This window comes from Haliaeetus albicilla, chromosome 7, assembly GCF_947461875.1.
Source record: "Haliaeetus albicilla chromosome 7, bHalAlb1.1, whole genome shotgun sequence".
Lineage (NCBI taxonomy): Eukaryota > Metazoa > Chordata > Aves > Accipitriformes > Accipitridae > Haliaeetus > Haliaeetus albicilla.
Window position 1 is genome coordinate 14,468,248 of NC_091489.1, and position 11,058 is coordinate 14,479,305.

Genomic DNA, 11,058 nt, shown 5'->3' on the forward strand with positions numbered 1-11,058 from the left:
GTATCTCTGCTGAGCCTGCAATTTCATGTTTCTTGCAGCAGCAGTGCTGTCATAACCAACTTCTTCCCCGGCTGCTTGTTCCCTGCCCTACGCTGCCCCTTCTTTCTGGGCAGTACACAGCGTGCGAGGCCACACTGCCCACCAAATGAGGCACCTGACCAAGTGGAGTCACCGCTTCCCACCCTCTTCACCCTGGATGTTGCCAGCAGCAACACTGGCTTCAGTAAGCCTCCTTCCTTTGCCCTTGCATAATCCGTGACTCGTCTGAAATGCTCTGCAGAGCTGAAATAGGGAACAGATTTGACAGAAAAATAGCATTTTTTAAGACTGGTTGTTTTTCAGTGGGATCAGTTCAGTTGAGCCCATTCAACCTGTAACTGAGCAAACACCATGTTCTCCAAACAGGGGAGAAGGAGAGGTGAGAGCAGGAATAAGGTAAGGACCCAGGGCTGCTGAATGTCTCAAAAAATGGTGCATCCGTGTGTACCCTTCTGATACAACCAGCCACCTGGGGAGTTGAGCTAAACTGTTGTACTCTGCACTGGAGCAGAGCTGGAGCGCTGTAAAAAAAGAGCATCTGACTAAGCAGTAACTAATAGCCGAGGCGGCAGCACCTTTAGCAGCTGTAGTCATTTTGGAAATGAACTTGTGACTATCCCCTAAACCACAGCTACCTCAAAAGCCGACCTTACCCTGAATTAGGAAAGATTTATTCTTCTGTTTTCCTACTCTGAGAGCATTTCAGACTAAGTGAGATGAAATAAAAAACACACTTAAAGAAATTATATTGGTAGATGAAGACTCTAAAGTAAAGTTTTAAAATGGGCAACACTAAAATAATTCTGTACGATGTCATCTTTTTTACCTCAAAACGCTTGTATACTTTGAAGTAAAATCAATTGATTTTAAATCTATTACTCTAATACAAGAGAGATAATAAACTCAACACCACTTACAATAAACTTTACAATAATTGTCACGTTATAATAAACTGGAAAAAATGAATATGCAGTGACTTTTTGTGCTAAATCCACTGTTTTAAGCTTTAGTGAGCTATTTGTTCATCTGTGTGACGGAGGTTTTAGTCCTATAGACAACACATCGCTTGGCTTTTAAACCAATTCAGGAAGAGCTCTTTCAGGAAGATCAAAAACCAACAACCTTTCACCTTCAACTCAATAAATCATATCCCATTTAATTCAGTTTTTATTCAATGAAATGATGTATAAAAACTTACAAATCTGAGAACTTAACTATACACAAAAAGATGATATTCAGTTTAAACGTATACACAGAGAAGAGCTGTGGTTTGTGACTTGCCCTCTCCCACCCCTCCCCCCAAAACACACACTGTCTCCATTTACGATGGGGCAATTATTCTGTCCGCTTATGCCTTCTGTTGGCCCAGTTATTGCTCGGTGGGCTTCATTGCTGCTGTCAGTTTAGGTTTTTAGGCTACCAGCAAAAAATCTGGGCATCTATATAAAATAAGAATCAACAACTTGATTTTTAACACAAAGATGCAGTGCTACCATCAGCAGTAACTAAAACTACAGAATTCACCCTTTCAATTTTTCCAGACTTTGTCTTGGCTTTGAAAATAATGGGACTCTCACAGAGCAGAATTTGCCAGCCAGCACTACAGATTCACTTCAAAACAACCATGATCCCCTGTTGCTAGAACGTCTCTGCACCACTTTTGCTTCCTCTTAACTCATGCCATTAGACCAAATGAAATCATGGACATTCCTTGCTTGAGTAAGGCAATAAAGCTTTTCGCTCTCCTTTCATCCAGAATGACTCAAACCTATAGCTAACACCACATGCATGTGCTGCACTAATGATGGTACAGTGCTCACCAGTATGTCACTTCTCTAGTTTCCTTTGTAGCTTGGGTGCCAACACTTACCTATTAGCTTCTCTTCAACAGGCCAATAAAAATGCACACAGCTCAGGACGTTTTAAGTTTGATTAAAAATAACCTGTGCAATGACTAGTTTTGTCAAACAAACAACTAAAAGACTTTCTGGGCTGAATCTGAGAGTAGACGGCCAGTTACTTAAAAAGGATGTGTGCATTTATTTACCTGTACCAAATATACACACAGACACTTTCTATATATATATATATATATATATAAATCTTTATACATATACAGTATTTTATATATATATAAAGATTGCCATCACATTATTATTACAGCTACTTAAGTCAAAATTTGACTAAGTAACTACTTTGCTTGACTAGATGCATCTGAAACAGATACCCAAAGGCATACTTGAAAGAAAACATAAGGCTAAAAGAAACCCAACACCCTTAGCTCTTTTTAACTCAATGAACAGAGATTTTTGCATTTGTTGCAAAAAGTTCTGAGGGTTTTAAGTTATAACCTTAATCAACTTGCATGTGGACTTCTAAAAAGCATGGTGTTTAATTTGCCAGATCTTCCCGAAATGCCTTTTACCAGGGAAAGTAATATACATATATATATATATATATATATTTTCTTTGCTTACCAAACTGATACTCTGTTTCTCATTACACTCATCATTGTATCTAAATACACTTTTAAGCAATCTAAATTTTGTTTAAAATCTATTAAATTTGGATTAACTAATACTATCAACATAGTTAGCTGGATTATTTTTTCACACGTTCCTTTGTATTAAAATCAATTATGTTGTGGTTTGATGCAAGAGCTTTTTGTTTGTTTTGGTGGGAGAGGCAAAGTCCAATTTCCTAACGCGCCAGTACAGTTCTGGTTGCTGAAGACAAAGAGTGGGAAGGAGGCTGGTGGAAAAGATGGCAGGGGTAAGTGAGGTAAGAGGTGGGGGGAGGAAAAAATTGATTTAATAAAAAATGAGTAAAGAAATTTTAAAAAATTGATATAGGTTTCACATTCAGTCTAACAACACTGCTTCCTGCTCCTTTTTGATGGAGGCTAACACTGCATTATCAGTCTCTGTGGCTTCTGTGTCCCCACCACCTAGCAGAATGGAGCGATCTTCTTCTAGTGTAAAGACAGAGTTTTGATTTTGGCACGAATGTTTGACTACTTCATTGGGAGTTGAAAACGTTTTGTCACACAAGTTACATTTGTAGGGCTTGTTGGTCTGTACTAGCATGTTGTCCATTTGACTGCCTTCCTCAAAAGTACAGAGTTCCAGAGTCTGTTTGTCCACCATCGTGTACGTGTCCATGCTCTGGTTTAGGCACACGTGTCTGGCAGCCTGGTTAGCCCTACAAAAGCTTTTGTCACAAGTGCTGCACTTGAAGGGCTTGCCAGTGTGTATGTACATGTGCTCCCTCCAGTGGCTTTTCTGAATAAATTTGCGACCACAGATGGAACATTCGTATTTCCGTCTTTTTACTTCCCTCTCTTGGTCTGCCTGCTCCAAGTTGTCTATGTCTGCAATATCAGAAGGGGGTGGTGTCTCTGACTGCTGCTGCCCATCAATTATAGGGGAGTCTGAGATCTGCTGCAGCTCGCTGTCACTAATCATCCCTGCTTCAGGCACTTCCACGGCATCTTTATCAGCTGTGTTGTTACAGAGAGACAAAGAAATATTACTTTCTCCCTGCTGGCTAGACGTGAAGGGAACTCCCGTGTGGATCTGCAGGTGCTCACGCAAACTACTTCGCAAATTGAACCGGCGACCGCAGAGGTGGCAGGCATAGTATTTTGGGAAACTTCCATTCCTTTTCATAATGCTTGGCTTGACATGTGCTATTGTGAGTGAGGCAGGCTGTTCATCTGAAGAAGATGCTTCCATGTTGGCCTCTTCTCCTGCAGGTGAATTATTACCAGCAGCAGATACCAATTCTGGAGATAAAGAAGATGGCAATGGGTCAGAAGTGGACATATTTGTCCGGGTCACTTGTGGCAGAGTTGTAGCTAACTGTGAGAGCTGTGGGCCTTCAGAAACCTGCTCTTGGTTCATCCGTGATGTCTGTGGCCTTGGTTCTCGCCCGAGTTTGTCAGTCGCTGATGTAACCTTAGTGGGATGTCTTATCTGGTGATCTGCGATCTGAATGCCATATAATGAAGATGCTAATGGAAAAACTTGATCCGGGTGAGAAAAAGTTCCCTGACTTGCAAGGCTGGCCTCTTGAATTAGTGGATATGCATGCAGAAACTTTATTCCCTGTTCTAGTCGAACTGGGTCAATGAGCTGCGGTGCCATCTTCCCAGTGTACATCAAATGCAAGAGATAACTGAAGATGTCTGGCTGTATGTCAGTTGCTTTCAAACGGACACATTCACTGAAAGGTGAAACAAAATGATCAATAAGAGATAAAGAAAATCTTTTTTACCAGATCTAGGTTATTCAAGCATTGATAAAAATCAGAGGCATCTACTTAAAATCAAAAGACAGAATCTGCAATGAATATAGAGAAACGCTTTAATGTGAAAGAGCTAATCTTATTGGCCACTTGAAAGATGACATTTTTTTCCTCAGGGAGGTAACTGGCTTGAAAGACAAAGCTGTCCCATTGCAATCTACACCTTTCTAAATTGCTGTTACATTACAGATTTGTTGTCACATGTTAATGTATTTTGTAAATCGCAAAGACATTTTCCCCCCTTTTTTGGTTGGATTCAAACCCATCTGTAGCTGAATTTAAACCTGCTAGCACCGGACTCTAAATTCACAATCCATTAAACTTTTCTGAGTACTTAGCCCTGAAAACACCTAAAACTCATCTGGCACTTGCCTGTTTGGCTTCCGTGTCTTACCACTGTCTACAGCTACAGTTCTGCAAATGTGTGGTATCACCTTGTCTCAACTGCATTACCATCCAGAAACCATGCAGGACAGGGTGTGAATCCCCTGAGGATCTGATGCAACAGGTGTAGCCTAAGCACATCTAACCAGTGGAGGCCAGGCTCCTTACAAAGCAGAACAGTAGCTTCTTTCCTTGAATAGGGAGGAAGAAACGGTAGCACCAGGGTACGCCTGGTCAGCCTAAGGCCAGTCCCTTGGTTAGAGTGCTCAACGAGGGGAGACACTTTGGCTGTGATGCCCTCTTCAGCCTAACAGGACTGAAACCAACACCATCCTCTAGCTGAGAGCGTGCCCTATGCATCAACCGTTAGGATACTCTGGACTGAAACACCCACCACTCCTCCGGTTGAAGCAGGATCTCTGTGCAGAAAGAGAGGCAAGGTTCACAGAAGAAGAAAGAAAATCAGGAACATCTTGGTTAGGCCAGTTAGCTACCAGGAAAGGACCTAGGATTCTAATCGTTTTTCAGAGTTATTTGTAGCTCTTGTATTAAACAAACATTAAATAAGAGACAGAAATCCAGAAATGGACATGACTGCACGCTGTGTTCTGAATGCTTTAACCACAGTAGGCTACCAAGCTGAGGAGGAAATTATAGCCAATTCTTCCATTTCTTAAGGTGCACCCTTCTTGAGCTCTCTCTCTGACTGCTTCTGAAGTCAGATATATTACTCAAAAGTAAACTTTGCAATGGTGTCTTTCAGAGATGACTGTGCACTCTTGATGGAGCATCAAGACCAATACATCTGCCTGCAGTCCTGTCTCAGAAGGGCAAATGCACTTCTGTCCCTGATGTTTACTTTTGGCTAAGAACTCTTAAGAATTTCACTCACTCAATATAAACTTTGGAGATAGTTCAAATAACTGGGAAAAAGAAAAGACAAAAAAAACTTTAAAAGTTTTACACTTTTTTATCTTTTCAATGCCCTCCATGTAACGCTGCCCGCCAAAAAAAAAAAAAAAGAAACACAAACCCCCTTATACTTTGGTAAACTAAAAAAAAAAAAAAAAAAGAAACATATTAACCTCTTCTGTAAGTCCATTTCTCAAAATCTCCTAGCAAATACTTACTGGGTTGTATATAAGTTACAGAAATGTCAAGAATAGTGCCAAGACAGAGTAGAGGATAGTGAGTGGGGGAAGGAAAGTACAAGAGTGAAGATGGGATCCTTTTAAGTATTCAATTCTAGGAATTCTATGCTTTTTTAAGGATAAAGAACTTGTGCTAAATTATAACATTAGTGTTAATGAATCACAGTTTAACGTGTTTTAAAGTAAGATTCTAGTTTGCAGGTAAGACTGGATTCCCATATTCCTTAGGTCATAGCAAGAAACAAAAAGAACATTTTCAGGTTTCAAAGTGTTGCTGGACCTCCTTAGCTCAGCTAACTGAACAACATTTAAACAGTGAACCTTCTTATAGTTACCTGGTTTGATGAACAAACAACATCTTGAAGTAGTTGGAGAAAGAAGCAAGGACCGATTTGTGTGCCTTGAAGTAGACATCACCAATGGCAACTGTGCAGTCACACAGGAAACCGAACTCTCTCTGAGCATTTAGTTGCTGCAGCAGAATAAGTCCATGGTTGGCCAAATCCATTTTTTTACACTCTGAAAAGCAAATTACTTCCATGTAAAACTTAACAGTAGATGCACAGATGCAACAGTAGCTGCCTGTTAAGAGATACTTTCCTCTAATATCCGTATGTCATGCTTTAGTAACACCTCTTAATCCCAAGCTGATATCCTACACGTAGGCAAGGATCTCTGTTTCACGATGGGCAATGCGATTCACAAAGGTGCAAGTGATTTGCCAAGGCTTAAAGAGCAAAGGAGAGCCAGGACTAAAGAGTCTTGAAAAGGCATGGGGGGGACACACGTGGATACAGAAAGATAAATAGCTAAAGGAGAGGAAGAAGTATTAATAAGTAGTAAAAACACCTATTTGTAACGGGAATAACAAAGTATTTTGGCTGCCACTCGTCTGTTCAAACAGGAAAGATAAATCTCCCTTCTGATACCAGTCACCCTCACCTAAGTGGGTGAGAGAGACAAGAGCAGAACCCAACAGAAGATAAGTTAGATACTTTGAACTTGAATTTTCAGTGCCTCTGTGTATCTTTTACCTAAAAGTTATGTGTCCATCCAGCTGAATCCAAACCCAACATTAAATAATTAAGCATTTCTGATGGTTACACCCTCTCCTGGGAAATACCAGATACATACCTGAGTCTCCCCAGGCTGAAACAATGAATTCATTCTAGGCATTGGCAAGCCCTCTGGACTACCAGGACAGGAGGGGCCAATCCTTTCACCCAACAACTATTATTTATCAAGATCAGCTACAACAGCATTTTGTGAGAAGCCTGCATGCCGGAGTGCCTCGTGCTTGCCTAGCAAATCAAGAAACCCGAGGGGCAAGAGGTGCAGTTCTGTCCATCACTGGCCGTCGGCACAACGTAGGACAAATAACAGTGAAATGTGGCACCAACCTGAGCCCCCCTAAATCAGGGCTTCCAAAAGCCACCCCCCCACCCCCTCGCATGATTCAAGGGCAGCCTCAGAAGCAAGAATTGATAACGCTGGGAAAAAAACAGCGAGGGAAACACATTAGGACAGTTGCGTATGGTTGGATGGATGAATATGGGGCTAGTAAGATCAACAAGTGGGTACAGACTTAACCAAAACAAATAAAGCTTTGAGCAGAAAAAGTGAAAGTATGAAGTAACGTAGGTCTCTATGTAGCCATGTAAAACAGCAAGAAAAGTCAACAAAATTCCTGGGCACGTTATGCCCAGAACAGTGCAGATGCTCTATGAACAGAAAAGAAAGAGAAGGTGAAACCAGGAGAAGTGGATCAAAAGCAGTACATTTATAAAAAGCCTTGTTTTTTTTCCCTCTGAAAATTCAACAGGCAGTTATCGAAATTTTCTGTAAGGTACAAATGGCTTGTTTCTTCTATACAGTAAGAGCGTGGCTTTTGGGGAAAGAGAATAAAAGTGTATTCCACATAATGCCAATATGTTTAGTCATTGGAGAAACAAATATTTCTACTTGCTGGACAGTGCAGAATGCCCTCGTATTTAAACCAATAACCAGGCTGACCAAATGCATTCCTTTGCATTCACATGAGATCAGAACTCGTTTGAGTCAGGGGTGTAAGGGCAAAGAAAGAAACACAACTTAAGATACAGTTGATTATTTTCTTACAGTTAATAAGAGAAAAAAAATCAGGTTTCAACTCTCTTCAGGTCCATCCTCTCCTCCATAAGTTACTGTTTGGATAATTACGTTTGTACAAACAACGTGCTAAAATCCTCTCCCTCTCTCCAAAAGAGGGAATACTTGCTGTCAGCAGTATCAAAAATCACGTTGATGGCTATTTAATCCTGCAAGGTGCTCCATGCAGGTAGACTCTGTGATGTTATGGAAAACACGCTAGATTTCTTTTTTTTTTTTTTTTGGTAGCTTTAATTTAGATTATTCTGTGTGCTACATTTTTTAATTCATCAGTGCAGGGTCTGGTTTGTACTTGGACAGCAAAACTGGTCAGGCAGAGCAAACCATCGATGTGAGGGAACCCCAAACCAGAAAGGCATTCTTTCCAGTTATTGTCACCCTAAGTTTGGTTAGCTTATAGTTTCACCCTTATCCAAGCAGCAGTCACTGTGCCAGTTGAAGCTGTTACCCTTCATCAGAGACCGGAATTAATCTTTTCACAAAATGATACAGCGTTCGTGCACGTGCACGACGCTACGTTTTTGTGTATATCTGAAAGATATTTAAATGCTTTGAACTGAAAGCCCTAGAAGAATTACACTCCGAAGAAATTATAACGGCAGAGGAAAAGAGTGAGGAAAGCACTGTGTCCCTCTTTACATAGAGAGGGGCACGTTACAGGCATGGGTGCGTTCAGGAGCTTTACCCTTAGCTCAATAAGATGACGATTAACACCAGCAGGGCCGTATTTCAGTGCTGACCGACTGAACAACTGCGTACAATACGCCCCGTGCCCTGACGCCCTACAGGGGACAGTCCTTCCGTTGTAGGGTTGACAGGACTGGCCTGGCTCACCTTTACCGCAACTTTTGACATTACCTAATTTGCTCAACGGCGGGTGAAAAACCACGCGGGGCCGAGTCCTTTCGGAAAGCGTGCGTTTATTTCGCAGACCGCCAAGGGAAAAGCGGTGGGCGCAGGCCGAGGCCGAGGCGGTACCGCGCCGCGGAAGAGGAGGAACGGGCCGAGGAGGACAAGGCCGCCCGCGACGGGGCAGGAGGCGGGAGCGCAGCCCGGCGGCCGCTCGGGCGGGGGAAGCCGGCCGCCCTGACAGGAAACAGCTGCCGGCCCGCCCCAAGCACAGCCCGGCGCTTCCCGCTCTGCCGCCGGGCACCTCGGCGCACACCAAACCTCCCTCCGCGCCGGCGGCAGAGGGGCGACAGCCCGGCCCCCGGCTCCACACGCGAACCCCGCACGGCGTGCCGGTCCCCGCGCCTCCGGGGACACCCCCGAGACGGACCGGCCCCGCCCGGCCACCGCGGGACCGCGCGCGCGCCGGCAGGAGGGGGAAGGGCCGGGGGGGGGGCGCGCGCCGCTCGGGCGCTCGCGCCGCCGCCGCCTGCCGGCGCCGTAGCGCGCGGCGGGGCGCCGCTGGCGGCGGGCGGAGGGGGGGGGGGGGGGGGGGGGCGGGAGGCGTGGCCCGCCGCCCGCCCTCTCCCCCGCCCCCCTCGTCCCCGGAGTCACGCTCGGCCTCTGTGGCACAGGTGGCGGCGCCCTCCCATTGGCCGCCGGGGCGGAAGGCCGGGTGGCCGCGCGCCGCTCTCACTGGCTGCGCCCCGCCCCTCTCCCCCATCCCCACCCACCTCTCCCCCCTCCTCCCTCCCTCCCACCCCCCCCCCCCCCCGCGCACGCCACGCGCGCACGGACGGACGGAGACGGCGCGAGACGCAGCGCGAGCGGAGCCGCCAGGGCGCGCGAGACGGGAACCGCCGCCGCCGCCGCCGCCGCCAGGGCCGCCCAGCCTGCCGAGGAGAGACAGGCGGGGCCGCCCCCTCCCGCTCCGCGCGGCGCCCTCCTCCCCCGCCCTTCCCTGCGCCGGATGCCGCCCGGGGGGGGGGGGGGGGCGCCCCGCCGCGGGCGGGAGGGCGGGCGCGCGGGCCCCAACCGGCCGAGCCGAGCCCGGCGCCGGGCGACACCGGCCGCCCCCCGCCCCCCTCCCCCTCCCCCTCTCCCTCCCCCGGCGCGGCCCGGCCCGGCCCGGCCCTCCCCTCCCCTCGGCGCGGGCCCATCCCCCCCCGGGCTGTGTCCCGGATGGAGCCGCCCGGCCCGGCCCGGCCCGGCCCGGCGGGGGTTTGTCAGGAGGCCAGGCAGCCCCAGCGGCGCCAGGCGCGGCCCTCCTCCTCCTCCGCGCCCCCCTCGGCCCGCCGCGGCGCGGCCGGACCCCGCGGCCGGGCGCCCCCTCGCACACAATGAGGAGGTAGGGCCGAGCAGGCCCCGCCGCGCCCGCCCGCCGCCGCCGCCGCCTCGGCCCGGGCCGCGGCCGGTGCGGCGGGGCCGGGCGCACGTGCGGGCGGCGCCGGGATCCCCCGCGGGCGCGCGGCGCGGCCGGTGCTCACCTGGGGGGCGCGGGCCGCCGAGGCGCCTGGTGCCGCGCGGGCCGCCGCCGTCTCCGCGCCCAGCAGCAGCAGCAGCAACAACGGAGTCAGCGCGGCGGCGGCGGCGGCGGCGGCTTTTCCTGTCCGGTTACGTTAGGGTCACATGACCGAGAGCGGAGCACAGAGGCTGCAGCGAGGAGCCCCCGCCGGGGGGGAGGGGAGGCGGCGAGCGCTGTGGCGGCGGCAGCAGCAGCAGCAGCAGGAGCCACCCAGCCCCCGCCCGCCCCTCCCTCCCCCGCCCGCCGCGCGCAGCGCGGGCCGCACCGGCGGCACCGGGACCGGGACCGGCCTCGCCGCCGCCGCTTACGCTCCTGCGGGGCGCCCCCCGGCCGAAAGCCTCGCTCCCCGGCGGAGCGGGGCGCGGGTCCTGTGGCGGGCGCGCTGCCCCTTTAAAACTCCCGGGGTGGTGGGGGGGGGCGGTGCAGCCCCCCGCCCCCCCCCCCTCTCCCCGCGCCTGTCGGGCTGCGGAATAACGGGCCGGGCCGCTGCCGGCTCCCTGGCGGGGACGGAGCTGGGGCTGGGGCTGGGGCTGGGGCTGGGGCTGCGCTGCCCTGCCCTGCGCTGCGCTGGCCGCCGCCTTCCCGGCGCCCTGCCCGCCCCGCCGCGGCGGCAGAGGC

At 49.2% G+C, this 11,058-nt stretch overlaps 1 protein-coding gene across 1 annotated transcript; it reads right to left on the reverse strand.

Moving 5' to 3' along the window:
* Positions 1 to 1,188: 1,188 nt before the first annotated feature.
* Positions 1,189 to 10,834, reverse strand: ZBTB2 (zinc finger and BTB domain containing 2). Its single transcript, XM_069787015.1, has 3 exons — positions 10,403 to 10,834; positions 6,215 to 6,398; positions 1,189 to 4,263 (listed from the first exon to the last, which is right to left on the reverse strand). Exons 2-3 carry the CDS (start codon positions 6,385 to 6,387, stop codon positions 2,901 to 2,903), a joined length of 1,536 nt encoding a protein of 511 aa, XP_069643116.1. The 5' UTR covers positions 6,388 to 6,398; positions 10,403 to 10,834; the 3' UTR covers positions 1,189 to 2,900.
* Between the last annotated feature and the right edge of the window lie 224 nt (positions 10,835 to 11,058).

Excerpts from the sequence above, each read along its gene's own strand:
- ZBTB2 (XM_069787015.1), bottom strand. The coding sequence starts at position 6,387 with ATGGATTTGGCCAACCATGGACTTATTCTGCTGCAGCAACTAAATGCT. Across the intron at positions 4,264-6,214 it reads TTGTTTGTTCATCAAACCAG|TGAATGTGTCCGTTTGAAAG; the intron begins GTAACTATAAGA and ends TTCACCTTTCAG.